At 39.1% G+C, this 14,948-nt stretch overlaps 1 protein-coding gene across 3 annotated transcripts in view; it reads left to right on the forward strand.

The window, feature by feature from the left end:
* The window catches only part of ZDHHC9 (zDHHC palmitoyltransferase 9), a 47,455-nt gene that overhangs the window by 13,555 nt on the left and 18,952 nt on the right, over positions 1-14,948 (forward strand). For all 3 annotated transcript variants that reach the window (XR_016508582.1, XM_090264556.1, XM_090264557.1), the window contains exon 4: positions 10,869-11,027. Coding sequence is in view for 2 of the 3 variants with exons in the window: in XM_090264556.1 (XP_090120682.1) it covers positions 10,869-11,027 (159 nt within the window). In the remaining variant the exon portion in view is untranslated. The remainder of the gene's footprint in view (positions 1-10,868; positions 11,028-14,948) is intronic.

A 14,948-nucleotide genomic window follows, 5' to 3' on the forward strand; every position in this document is an offset into this window, starting at 1 on the left:
GTTTGAAGTCATATGCTTCCTTTTTCCCTGTGTTGAATTGCATTTCAGGAAGGATTTGTTACCGAGGTCTGCTGCACTGTTCCCAAAAGGATGGTGGTTTTTTTTTTTTTTTTTTTTTAACTCCTTGAGGGTCATCAATTCATTTGACTTTTCGTGATGAAAGCTATAAACTATCTCTTCATAAAAATATTCTTACATGCATGCACATACATATAATTTTGGATATAATTTCAGGGACTCAGAACTTTTGAAGCACATTCATGGGGCCTTGACCAAGAATTCCTGCTTTAGGAGAACACACAAGGTTAGAGGGGCCAGCTATGGTGTCAGGAACCATTGAGAATTCTAGGAATGATAGGAAGCAGTTTTAGGTTCATTACAGAGCAGTCTACAGCTCAGGGTATGATTCTTTGGGACAGAGATAAAGTATTACACTACCCAGGAGCCAGGGTGGCTCTGTGAATTGAAGCAGAACATCCCAGGGCTAGAGAAAGGAATATCTTAGGAGTTCCCACTCAGAAAGAAGACTATAATGCCAGTACTAGCAGGGACTGGGAGCCCAACAGACCCAACAGCAGTGTATACCTAAATTGTTCTCAAGTCCAGTACCCAAGTAGCTTGAGTCAGCATCTAAGACAGATAGAGTAGAAGAAAGGGAACCAGGACTTGTAAGATTAAAAGGTACACCAGTTGAATAACAGTCTGTGGTTAGCCTTTAGTTTTTTAGGGTATGTTTGTTTTTTGGATTTTAATATTTTATTTAATTAAAAACACAAATCTATTGGGGTTCTAATAGGTATTATGTTACATTTATGAATTATTTTTGAAAAAATTTACATTTTTATATTATCTGCCTATCCAAGAAAATAATATGTCTTTCTGTATTTTCAGATTGAACTGTATGCCCATTACTAAAGTTTTTATGGTTTTCTTTGTCTAGTTTCTATACTTTTTATTTATTTATTTTAATTATATTTTATTGGTTATGCTATTACAGTTGTCCTGATTTTCCCCCTATGTCCCTCTCCACTCAGCACCCCCACTCCCTCAGGCAATTCCCTCACCATTGTTCATGTCCATGGGTCATGCATATAAGTTCCTTGGCTACTCCATTTTCTACACTGTACTTTACATCCCCGTGGATATTCTCTAACTACCTATTTGTACTTCTTAATCTCCTCACATCTTCACCCATTCCCTCACCTCTCCCCCATCTGGCATCCATCAACATGCTCTTTGTGTCCATGATTCTATCTCTGTTCTTGTTTGCCTACTTTGATTTTTAGATTCAATTGTTGATAGATATATATTTTTTACCATTTATATTGTTCATAGTTTTGATCTTCTTTTTCTTAAATAAGTCCCCTTAACATTTTATATAATAATGGCTTGGTGATGACGAACTCCTTTAGCTTTACCTTGTCTGGGAAGCAATTTATTTGCCCTTCTATTCTAAATGATAGCTTTGCTGGGTAGAGCAATATTGGTCTCTGCTTTTCATGACTTTGAATATGTCTTGCTAATCCCTCCTAGCCCACAAAATTTCTTCTGAGAAATCAGCTGACAGCCTTATGTGAATCCCCTGTAGGTAACTAACTTCTTTTCTCTTGCTGCTTTTAAGATTCTCTCTTTATCTTTAACTGCTGGCATTTTAATTATGATGTGTCTTGGTGTGGGCCTCTTTGCATCTGTCTTGTTTGGGACTCTCTGTGCTTCCTGGAATTGCATGTCTGTTTCCTTCACCAAATTGGGGAAGTTTTCTTTATTTTTTCCGATAGATTTCCAACTTCTTGCTCTTTCTCTTCTTCTGGCACCCCTATGATGCAAATGTTGGACCTTTTGAAGTTGTCCTAGAGGCTGCTTATACTATCCTCATTTTTAAAAATTCTTTCTTCTTCTTGTTCCAATTGGTTGTTTTTTGCTTTGTTATGTTCCAAATTATTGATTTGATTCTCAGCTTTATCCACTCTACTGTTGTTTCCCTGTAAATTGTTCTTTATTTCAATTAGTGTATTCTTTGTTTCTGACTGGATCTTTTTTATGCTGCTGAGGTCCTCACTAAGTTCCTTGAGCATCCTTATAACCAGTGTTTTGAACTCTGCATCTGATAGATCACTTATCTCCAATTCATTTAGCTCTTTTTCTGGAGTTTTGATCTGTTCCTTCATTTGGGCCATGTTTCTTTGTCTCCTCATTTTTGCAGCCTCCCTGTGTTTGTTTCTATGTATTAGGTAGAGCTGCTTTGACTACATGTATTGGTAGTGTTGCCTAATGTAGTAGGTGTCCTGTAGGGTCCAGTGGCACAGCCTCCTCTATCACCCAACCTGGGTACTTGAGGTGTGCTCTTTGTGTGGGCTGAGCACACCATCCTCTTGTAGTTGAGCCTTGGTTGCTGTTAGCAGGTCAATTGGAGAGACTTACCCAGGCCATTCAGCTGCCAGGACTGGTTATGACCACTGAACACCAACCTCCGTCCTCTGTGGAGGATCAGCTATGCAGGGGCAGATTGGTGGTTCTCCATTGTGGTCTGTAGCTGTCTACTGGGTGTACTGGCCTTGGGGTTTCTTGAGTGGTACAGGCCAAGGCCAGCCCCGACCTGTGTTTTTCCTTGGGCCACTCTGCCTGAGCTATAAAGCTATCGGAGATGGCTGTCACCTGTGTTGGGCTTGGAGATTCACAGGAGAAGCCAAGCTGTGAATCTAGGCTGGCTGCTGCTAATGCTGGGTCTGAAGCTCACTGAGGCCAACTGTTGCTTTTTTGAAAGGATTTAGGAAGTTGTACAGCATGAGCCAAAACCAGCCATTCGTATGTGGAAAAAGCAGCTTGGATGGGCCCATAAGTTGGGTGGGGCAGAGTCTCTGGGGATCTCCAAATTGGGTCAAATAGTGTTAGGCAGGTTGATGGAGTCTCAGATTTGGCACCAGCTTGCCAACTCTGTGGCTCTGTGGAGGAGGGTTTAGAAAAGGGACAATGGCCTCTGCTCACCTTGATGCCAGACACTTTAGTTTCTCCCTGTATGCCATTGGTGCCTTTCAAGCTGCTACCCCAGTGCTGGAGCTCAGAAGGAGTGAGTCTGAATGGGTGAGTCTGTGTGTGGGTTCTTTTTTTTTTTTTTTCACTTTAGGCAAAAGGATTTTATTTAAACTTGCAATATTCATAAGATAAACACAGGACCCTCTTATCTGTTACTATTAAAAATAAAGATAGTAGTTTTACGAAATATGATTTATGAAGATAGTCTACTCATGAATAATTATTATTAAATGAATACTATCCTGTCTCTGTGGAGTCTTTTTTTTTTTTTAGCATAAAAGTCATATATTTAGAAAGACAAAAGGAAAAGCACATCAGACTTCGAAATTTCATCTGTGTTCCCTAAGTTTGGTGGAGAGCTATACAAATCAAAATTAGGTGAAGCTACAATCCCTGCATCCCAAACTCAGTAAACTCCTTTTGTAAATCCAGTTTCTCCAGTCCCATTCCAAGGAATTTTTTTAAAAAATTTATTTATTTATTTGTTTATTTATTTATTTATTTTTAGAGAGAGGGGAAAGGAGAAAGAAAGGTAGAGAAACATCACTGTGTGGTTGCCTCTCACGTGCCCCCAACTGGGGACCTGACATGCAACCTAGTAATGTACCCTGACTGGGAATTGAACCAGCGACACTTGGTTTGCAGGCTGATGCTCAATCCATTGAGCCACAGCAGCCAGTGGCAATCTTTTTTTTTTTTTAATATGTTTTATTGATTATACTATTACAATTGTCCCAATTTCCTTTCCCTCTGCTCCCCTCGACCTGGTGGCCCCCCTCCCTCCAGTTGTCCCCCCCTTTTAGTCCATGTCCATTGCTTGGGCATATAGTTCTTCTCAACCTCTTCCTGTCTACTCTGTTCCCTCCTACTATGCTTCTTAATTCCTGTACTATCTCCCTCCCTCTCCTCCTTCCCCCGCCGCTGACCTCCCCCCAGTATGTCCCCCATATCTATAGTTCTTCTTCAACTCTCGTTGCCTATTTAGTTTTCCTTTGTTTCGATTCCCTAGCTTCTGTTGTTGGTTCTTGTGATGCAGTTTTCATTTGAATGTTCATAGTTTTGATCCTCCTTTTTCTAAACCAGTCCCTTTAACATCTTGTATAACAGTGGTTTGGATCTAATGAACTCCTTCAGTTTTACTTTGTCCTGGAAGCACTTTCTCTGCCCTTCTATTCTGAATGACAGCTTCGCTGGATAGAGTATTCGAGGCTGTAGGTTTTGGATTTTCATTACTTTGAATATTTCTTGCCAGTCCCTTCTTGCCTGCAGGGTCTCCCTTGAGAAGTCAGCTGATAGTCTAATTGGGACCCCTTTGTACATGATTCTTTTCTTCTCTCTGCTGCTTTTAAGCTTCTCTCCTTTAATTTTTGACAATTTGATTATAATGTGTCTTGGTGTGGTTCTCCCTGGGTCCAGTTTTTCTGGAACTCTCTGTGCTTCCTGGACCTGTAAGTCTATTTCCTTCCCCAAGTTCGGGAAATTCTGCTTAATTATATTTTCACTTAATTTTTCAATTTCTAGTTCTTCTTCTTCGCCCTCTGGCAATCATATAATCCGTATGTTTGACCTCTTATGGCTGTCCCATAGGTTTCTGATCCTCTCCTCACTTTCCTTACTTTCTGCTTCCTCTTTCCGCACTGGTTGAATGTTTGTTCCTTCCCTATGTTCTGGTTTGTTGATTTGACTTCTGGATTTTTTTTTCTCACCACTTGTCTTGTATGTGTTTTCGTTCATTTCAGTATGAGTGGCTTTCATTCCTTCCCGTTTTGTTCCAAATCTTTTGTTAATTCTGTAAGCCACCTAATAACTATAGCTCTGAATTTAGCCTCTGAAAGGTTTCTTATTTGTTCGTCTGTTAGATTCTTCATCTGCTGCCTGGTGAGCTGCATCACTGGGATTTCTATAGTTGTCTGCCTCATTTTGACAATTTGTGTTTTGCTTTGCTTTCTGGGTAGGCTGTAGGGGGCAGAGCCCTGTGTACTCGTCACTACCCAGCTACCGGCGGCGATCCACAACCTTTTTCTCTGCACTGTGGTGCTTTGAGTGGGGGCAGGGGTCCAAGATGGATTCCTGCTGTTATTCTCCACTGGGAGATTGGGATCCGTCCTCCCGCCCTCTGGGCCTCACCATCCGAGGCAATGGGGGAAGATGCCTTTCCCAGTGTTAGGGTCGCAAGCTGCCTTGGCTCGACTGCAGCCGGGATTGCTCCCCCTGCTGCTGTCCCCGCTGCTACCACAAACAGCACTGCCTGATTTTACCCCTCCTACCCGTCCGATGAGCACTGCTGGTTTATAACTTCGTTTGTTGGCCTTCGGTGTAGTTTTATTTTCTGGAATTTCTAGTTTTCTTTTGTTTTGAGGTAGTTGCATTCCTTTCTAGTTGTAGAGGGATACGGAGAGTGTCAGCCTAAGCCTCCATCTTGGCCGGAAGTCCCCTGTGTGTGGGTTCTTTAAGAGGAACTGCTTGGGGCTCCAGAAGTTTCTTCCACTGATTCAATCCCCACTGCTTTTTGCAGCCAGAAGTTGTGGGGACTTATCTTCCTCACACTGGAACCCTGGGCTGGGGTCCTGGTGTGGGGCTGGAACTCCTCACTCCTGAGATATCCCTTCCAAATATTTATTCACCACATGTGGGTGTCGGACGAGCCTGTCATGCATCTGCAGCTCTCCTATTAACCTGGATGGATGTGGTTTTTTTTAATTCTGTAGTTGTCGGACTTCTATTCAACTTGATTTCTGATGGTTCTGAGTCATGGTTATTCTGTATTTTAGTTGTAATTTTGATGTGGTTGTGTGAAGAGGTGAGCCATGTCTGCCTATGCTGCCATAATGACTGGAAGTTGTGTACTTCCTATACTGAGTTTATTCCTAATGTTACTATAAATGCTATTTTCAATGAAATATGTTTTCCCATTCCCACTTGATTTCTTTTTTTCCCTCCAGCTTTGTTGAAATATAATTGACCTATAACATTGTGTAAATTTAAGGTGTACAACATATTGATTTGATACTCTTTTAGAGTGCTCTGAAAACTTCCAACCTTTTGTATTTCTTTATTTTAGGTGTGTATCTGTCTAGCTTCTTAGTGAATTTCTTTTTGAAAAATTTCATCTCGTTTTAGTTGAGCTATGAGTGCATAGGTTTGTGTACATCTGAGTTTGAACTACTTGGGTATGGGGTGAGGATGGGAATGGTGGGAAGAAAGCAGAGGGGAGGTGTGTTGGTGCAGCTGGAGTTCGTGAAGTTCCAATACAGCTGGGATAGTTAGGAGCAAGATAGGGAGGGAGAGTTGTGAGTGCTGTCTTTCCTCCACCTGGGTTATTCTTTTATCATCCCCTTCCCATTCACATATGGAGAAACTCATGTTCAAGGCAGTGCCCTGATTTGTCTCTTGAATGTCACAACATTTTCCCTAGCGAGGTTAGCTCTGTTTTGCTAGATCACTGGGCCTGGGGTCCACACTTGAGCCATTAAGCTTGTGTCCTCTGCATTTAGCATGTTTTTCTTGGTAGAAGAGTGTATTCTTGAGTTAATACTCATACATATGCTTATATTTATGCTAGCAAGTTTTTGTCAACTTATATTCAGCATTCAGCCCTTACAGCAGGTTCTCAAATAGCATCATTTTGTTCAACATAGTTTTGTTATGACATGAATGAGATGCCATAGGAACTTAACTCTTGCTTATATTAATTAGCCTATGGTAAAATTGGTTTCATTATACCTCATTTTGCTTAAAGTTGCAGAATCTATCGAAGGTGCCACGTGAGGACTTACTGTACTGGATATGCTATAGGTGATTCCCTTGCATCACAGCATTTCATAGGGAGAGTACCCATGAACTCTGTCTTACAGGTGCCTTCGTGTAAAGTACATGCAAAAGAATATTAAGGTGGTATGCTGGTATTCATATCCTCTAATGAATAGCCATTTCCATCCTTTTAAGACTTGTGACACACTTATTGTTTGATTTCACAGCATCCATCCCATTCTGCAAAAAGGGAAAGAGTTACATATGGAAGATATTTTAAAAATCAAAGTGAATTGAAAAAATATTCTGTTTTTAGAATTATCCTGCTTAGTGAGGGTGCAATGAAACAGGCACTCTCATATGCTGCAGATAAGCATGATACAATCTGTTGGGAAGCAGTTTGGCAATAGTAATATGGGCTTTAAGGGTTCATACCTTTTTACCCAGTAATTCCGTTTCTCTCAAGATTTAGCTAAAGGAAATAAACAGAGATTTACACAAATTTTTAGGGCACCATTTTTCTCTTTTCCTTCTTTCTTTTTAATATGGGCCTAGCTATTTTAATGGCAGCAACTTCTTGTTATTACTCAGACTTCAGTATGCTTTTCTTTTTTCTTTATGTTTTAGAAATTAATTTTAACACATGAATATATTCTTAAAGCAGGAAAGAGGGGATTGGGATTGAGGCGATGATCAGGGGATTTAGCTTTATTTATAATATTTTAAGTTTTTGCATGCAGCATAATTTAAATAGTAAAAAACCAGAGACAACTTAAATGCCCAACAATACAAAATGGTTAAGTAAATAACAGTACATGCATATAATGAAATATTATATTGCCAATAATAATGTTTTCAGAAAAAAAATAACAATCATGGAAAAACGTTTACTGTATAATCTTAAGTGAACAATACAGTGTACAGCATTGCATTTATAACATGATCTCAACTTTTTAAAAATCATGGATGTTTATCTGCTAAGAGAAGGTAAAAGAAAATACCCCAAAATGCACGAATATCCTTGAGTTGAGAGACTGACAGTGATTTTTATTATTTTTATTTTCTGTTTTTCCCCCCAAAATTTGTATATGTTTTATTGATTATGCTGTTATAGTTGTCCCAATTTCTTTTCCTTTGCTCCCCTCCACCCAGCAACCCCCTCCCTCCAGCAGTCCCCCCTCCTTAGTCCATGTCCATGGTTGTGCATATAAGCTCTTCTCAACATCCCCCTGTCCATTATGCACCCTCCTACTGTGCTTCTTAATTCCTGCACCATTACCCTCCCTCTCCCCGCTTTTCCCTCCAAGCTGACCCCCCCATGCACCCCATACCCATGATTCTGTTCCCACTCTGGTTGTCTGCTTAGTTTGCCTTTGTTCCCATTCCCTAGCTTCTGTTGTTGATAGCTGTGGTACTGTTTTCATTTAAAAGTTCATAGTTTTGATATTCTTTTTCTTAAATTAGTCCCTTTAACATTTCATATAATAATGGCTTGGTGATGATGGACTCCTTTAGCTTTACCTTGTGTGGGAAGCACTTTCTCTGCCCTTGCATTGTGGATGATAGCTTTTCTGGATAGAATAATCTTGGTTGTAAGATCTTGGTTTTCATCAGTTTGAAAATCTCTTGCCTGCAGAGTATCTTTTGAGAAATCAGCTGATAGTCTTATTGGGACCCCTTTGTAGGTAATTCTCCTCTTCTCTCTTGCTGCTTTTAAGATTCTCTCTTTATTGTTAAGCTTTGGCATTTTGATTATGATGTGTCGTGGTGTGGTCCTCCCTGGGTCTAGTTTGTTTGGGACTCTCTGTGCTTCCTGGACCCATATGTCCATTTCCTCCCCCAAATTAGGGAAGTTTTCCTTCATTATTTTGTCACATAATTTTTCAATTTCTTTCTCTCCCTTTTCACCTTCTGGCAACCCTATGATTCAGATGTTGGTGCATTTAAAGGTATCCCAGATGTTTCTAAGCCTCTCCTAATTTTTTGCAATTCTCATTTCCTCCTTCTGTATTGGTTGACTGTTTATCTCTCCCTTATGTTCCAATTTGTTGATCTGAACCCTGGTTTCCTTTCCTTCATCACTTGTTTCGTGTGGACTTTCCTTCATTTCACCCAGGATAGCCTTCATTCTTTCCCTGTCCTGTTTAATCTTTTCTGTCAAGTCTGTGAGCATCTTTATCACCAATCCCTTAAACTGTGCATCTGTTAGATGTACTTTCTCCTCATCTGTTAGGTTCCTTATCTGCTCGTTGCTTATTTGTGTCACTGGGACCTTGATCTGCCCCCCCCCACCTTCCGGGCCGTACTTTTCTGTCTCTTCATCTCTACAGCTTTCTGTGGTTGCCTCTGTGATTTGGGTAAGTGCTGTTACACCTTTTATGTTATAGGGGGTGGAGCCTTAGGTATTTGTTAGTGCTGGTGACTTGTTTCACCACGTTTTGGCGCTGTATGTGGGGGAGGGGTCTGAGAGGGAACAGTGCTGGTTGCTGCCGCTTTTCCAGGCACTTCTCCCCCTTCCCGTACTAAGCAAGCTGCCTCCTTTTTGAGACTGGTAGCTTCTTCCTCTGCCCCACCCCCCACTGGATTTCTCAGTCAGAAACAATGCGGCTCTATTTTCCCTGGTGCTGGAACCGCAAGCTACCCAGTTTGGTTTGGGGCTGGGATTGCTTCTCGGATTTAAGCTGTATGACTGTGTTTTACACCATGGCTACAGTTTCTGTAATGCTAGCCACGCCACCAGCTCGTGCCCACCAACCACCACCCCCATAGTCGCTGCTCCGCTCCTCTTTCTCTCCATCCCAACTCCGCCCCTCCTACCTTTCTGGCTGATTATTTCTTCTTTATTTCTTTGCTGACCTTCCCTGTACTTTTGATTTTCTGGATTTTATGTTTTTTTTTTGTTTTTGTTTTTAGTTTTGAAGTGGTTGTAAATTCCTTCTTAGTTGTAAGGAGATGCAGCGTGTATATTTATGCCACCATCTTGGCCGGAAGTCTTTTTCCAAAAATTTTATAGTAAGCATGTATTACTCTTATTTTAAAATATTTTTTTCTGATTCTAAGTATTAGCAGCCTTTTTCATGCATACATTTTATTTTTGCAAGATAATATCCTTTTATACATGTTGCTGTTCAGCGTACATTTTCATTTTGCAACATATTGTGAATATTTTCCTGTCATCATTTATTCATCTACACCATTTTAAATGGCTGCATAATACTCCATCCTATGCATGTATCATAATTTACTTAACCACCCTACTATTGTGACATTGAAATTATTTTCAGTTTTTCACTATTGAAAAGGACTCTGACAAACATCCTTATGTCAACATCCTTTGTACATCTCTTTGTAATTTTGATAAGTTCCTAGAAATAGAATTTCTGGGTCAAAAAATACACACATAAAAAATTTGATAACTACTGCCACATCGCTTACTGGTAATGTACAAAAATACCTTCTCCCCATCCTTGTCAACACTGAGTATTTTTATTCTTCTTAATATTTGTTAATGCAGTTGGTGGATATGGTATCTTTGTGTTAATTTTTATTTCTTTCATTATGAGTAAAGTTAGCTGTTTTTATTTCATGTTTTTTAGCCTTTTTTTCTTCTTTTTAAAAAAATTATTTGTTTACTTATTTTATTTTTAGAGAGAGGGTAAAGGAGAAAGAGAGGGAGAGAAACATCGCTGTGTGGTTGCCTCTCACTCACGCTCCCCCAACTGGGGACCTGATGTGTAACCTAGTCATGAGCCCTGACTGGGAATCGAACCAGCGACACTTGGCTCGCAGGCCGACGCTCAATCCACTGAGCTACAGCAGCCAGGGCTATTTCTTCTTTTATGAATGTTTTCTTTGTAATTGGCCAAATCTTGAAGGAACACTCTTTCACATGCACATAAAAGAATTGCATCGCACTCAGTGGAATTTGTGGGGGGACACTCTAATATTGAGAGTCTAGCTTGGAAATGCTAGTCTGCAGAAGACAATGGACCTAAGGAACCTTTGATTACTCCCATTGTTATTGGAAAAATGGTGAGACTTTTTAATGACTAGCTGTGATGTTAACTGTCTTTACTGATCTACAGAAGCTACCAATGGTGCAGTGCCCCAGGGCCAGCGACCACCCCCCCGTATCAAGAATTTCCAGATAAACAACCAGATTGTAAAGCTGAAATACTGTTATACATGCAAGATCTTCCGGCCTCCCCGGGCCTCCCATTGCAGCATCTGTGACAACTGTGTGGGTGAGTAAAACCAGTAGGGCATTGTCTGGGGAAAAGGCTGAGTTGAAGAAGAGGGTCAGGGTAATTCTTTCCTGGAAGATTCAGTAGGGGTAGAGAGGGAAGATAGAATTAGATAGAAAACAAGCTTCTGAACAACTGTATAAACTGTACTTCTGTAGGTCAAATTGGAATTTAAATAACTTCTAGTCTAAAATTTAAATAGGAAAATAAATAGATAAATAAATAGGAAAATAAATGCCCTGATTTTCAAATCTAGATTTTCCTCTACTGCAGAGATCCCCAACCTTTTTGGCACCATGGGCTGGTTTCGTGGAAGACCAGTGGGTTGGAGTAGGGTGGGGACAGAGCTCAGGAGGTGATGAGCTTTGAGCTTTGCTCACTCTACTGTGGACTGGAGGGGAGCCAGAGGCAGAGCTCAGGTGAACTTTGCTTGGGGGCCTATTTCCTAACTGGCTTCAGAATGTTACCCATCATTGGCCCTGGGGTTGGGAATCCCTTGCTCTACTGGATTGGTTTCAAAGGGAACCCACCTTACACAGTGGGAGAGAACCCTAGTCCACTGGAGGGCAGCATCGGGGTAGGAAGAGCCTTGTAAAAAGCAGTGTTTCCAAGAAGAAAGTTGCTAGCATTTATTGAGTTCCTACTATATATTAGGCACTGTGTGAAGTGCTTTCCCTTTCTCTCATTTAAGACTTATAAGAACCCCATGAGATATGTATTACCCCCATTTTACAGATGAGGAAGTAGGTGAAACACCTTTGTGTGGGCTCATAAAATTAGTAAGAGATGAAGCTGGAACAGGTATGATTTCCAAACCCTTATTTTTTCTTTCTTTATTGCTGCTACAAGGGTAGCAGATATATGTGTGTGCATAACACATCTGTGCTTTTATCTGCATGTGTGTGGTTTAATTGTAATCACTGCCTACTGTGTGCTGAGCTCTGGGAAAGATCAGAAACAGTCAGTAATTATGCCTATTGATAGGCATATGTGTACAGTTCCTTATATTATCAATAGGCTTACTTCCAGCCTTCTTTATATATGCCATGGAACAGACCTGAGTACATTGCTTTCCTCTTATTAGCCAGTTCTTTAGACAAAGGTTGAAAAGATGTATCTTATTTTATATGTAAATAGGATTTTTATAAATTGAAACCCATTTTAAATGAGTCAGGAAACTTGATATTTCAAGAAGTTCTGATGTGAAGGTTTTCATAAATAATTCCACATCCTTATTAATATTATTAAATATAAATAACTTATACAAATTGATTTTTTTTAAAAAGAAGCACTAACATTTCAGTAGAAATATGAAGTTTATAAAACAGAAAATAAAATTAGCTAGTTAACATGAAAAAATGTATCTCTACTAAATATCGAAATAAAAATTAAAACAGAATCTTTTTAAATCTAGAAAACAAGCAAGGAAAACCTAATAATGTTTAGTGCTACATTGGCAGGAGTGTAAATTGGAACAAATGTTTTGGAAAGCAACCTAATAAGATTCACAAAAGCCTTAAAACATGTATATCCTTTGATGCCGATGATTATCTTGCTTGAAACTCCTAAGAAAATAATCAAGAATGTCGTAAAATATTTAGGTATGGAAATAATTACCTCAGGATTACAATAATAATGAATAATTGTCCACCAATAGATAAATGGTCAAATAAATTGTGGGGCATTAATACAGTGGACTTTTATGGGAAATCCTTATGCCAGAAAGTGAAATGAAATAAAACAGAAGATAGTATACATGTATAGTGTGATCTCAGTTACACATTTAAAAAATATATAAATAAGTATAAAGAGATATTTAAGGCAATACTTTTGAATGCTTTTAGTTTGTTATCTATAGGTTGTGGGATTATGAGTGATATTATTTCCTTGATTTAAATTTTTTTAAAGTTTTCCACAATGAGCACGTAATTGCTTATAGTATCAGAAAAAAGTGTGACTTAAAAGACAGTAAAAATACGCCTGGCTGCTGTGGCTCAGGGGATTGAGCGTCAGTCTGTGAGCCAAGTGTCACTGGTTTGATTCCCAGTCTGGGCACATGACTAGGTTGCACGTCAGGTCCCCAGTTGGGGGCGCAAGTGAGGGGCAACCACAAACGATGTTTCTCTCCCTCTCTTTCTCCTTTCCCCTCTCTCTAAAAATAAAATAAATAAGCAAACAAACAAATAAATAAATCTTTAAAAGAAGACAGTAAAAATATATCCATATAAATCTGCATTTCCAGTGTTTTTATATGGCAAGTTTGCTTAGAGCAGTGGTTCTCAACCTGTGGGTCATGACCCCTTTGGGGGTCGAATGACCCTGTCACAGGGGTCGCCTAAGACCATCGGAAAACAGATATATAATTACATATTGTTTTTGTGATTAACCACTATGCTTTAGTTATGGTTGGGGATCACCACAACATGAGGAACTGTATTAAAGGGTTGTGGCATTAGGAAGGTCAAGAACCACTCACTGACAGAATACCTAGCAAAAATTGTATTCAGCATTTAGTAGCAAAGAAAATGCAATTAAAAAAATGTATCAGGAAACATGTTGGAGGAGGGAGTATGGGATTGGTGGAGTGAAAAATTAGATTACTTGAGTTATTGAAATGATTCAGGCTGGCAAGTTTCTCACTTAACATTATATCTTAAGCATGTTTTTATATCTTTAATACATGTTTTAAAAAATAGTTTAATGATTATATAATCTATAATATGGCTATATTCCATTTGTTTAGGCAGTCTCCTTTCATTAGATATTATTCACAATTCCATTTTATTCATTATTATAACACTATAATCAAAATTATTTAATTTACAGATATAGTAAAAATAGAAGCTTCATACATTTCTGATGGAAATGTAAAAGGTTCAGCCACTGTGGAAAAGTTTTGCAGTTCCTCAAAAAGTTAAGCATAGAATTTATCATATGACCCAACAATTACACTCTTGGGTATATACCTATACTAGCCTACTTGGGCTGCCATAACAAAACACAGACTAGGTGGCTTAAATAACAGAAATTATTTTTTTCACAGTTCTGGAGTTTAAAAGCCTAAGAGCAAGGTATTAGCAGGATTGATTTCTGGTGAGGCCTCCCTCTTTGGCTTACAGGCAGCCACCTTCCTGCTATGTCCTCAAATGTCTTTCTTTCTTTTTTTTTTTTTTTTTTTTTTTTTTTGTGCTTGTGCACTCCTGGTGTCTTGTCCTATTCTTTTAAGGATACCAGTCCTATAGGATTATGGCCCTACCCTTAGGCCCTCATTTAACCTTAATTATCTCCTTAGAAGTCCTATCTCCAAATACAGTCACATTGGAAGTTAGGGCTTCAATATACAAATTTGCGAGAGTGCACAATTCTGTCCATAACAGTACCAAAGAGAATGAAAACAGAGACTCAAACATTTTTGCATGTCAGTGTTCACAACAGCATAGTTCACAATAGCTAAAAGATGGAAACAATCCAAGTGTACATCAACAGATGAATGGATAAGCAAAATGTGGTATATCCATACAATGGAATATTATTTAGCCATAAGGAAGAATAAAGTGCTGATACATGCTATAACATAGATAAACCTTGACTGAAAACATAATGCTAAGTGAAAGAAGCCACACACAAAAGAGCACATATTATATGATACCACTTACATGAGGAAACTTCATAAAGATAGAAGATTAGAGGTTACCAGGGGCTTAGGGGGAGGAGAAAATGGAGAATTACTGTTTAATGGATACAGAGTTTCTCTTTGGGGGTGAAGAAAATTTGTGGAAGTAGTGGTGACGGTTGCACATTGTGAAGATAATTAATGCCACTAAACTGTACACTTAAAAATAGTTAAAATGACAAATTATATGTTATATATATTTTTACCATAATAAAAATTTAATAAAAAATATTGAACTTGAGCCCTGG

This window comes from Furipterus horrens, unplaced genomic scaffold (genome assembly GCF_987537825.1).
Source record: "Furipterus horrens unplaced genomic scaffold, mFurHor1.1.pri manual_scaffold_17, whole genome shotgun sequence".
In the NCBI taxonomy this organism is placed as follows: Eukaryota; Metazoa; Chordata; class Mammalia; order Chiroptera; family Furipteridae; genus Furipterus; species Furipterus horrens.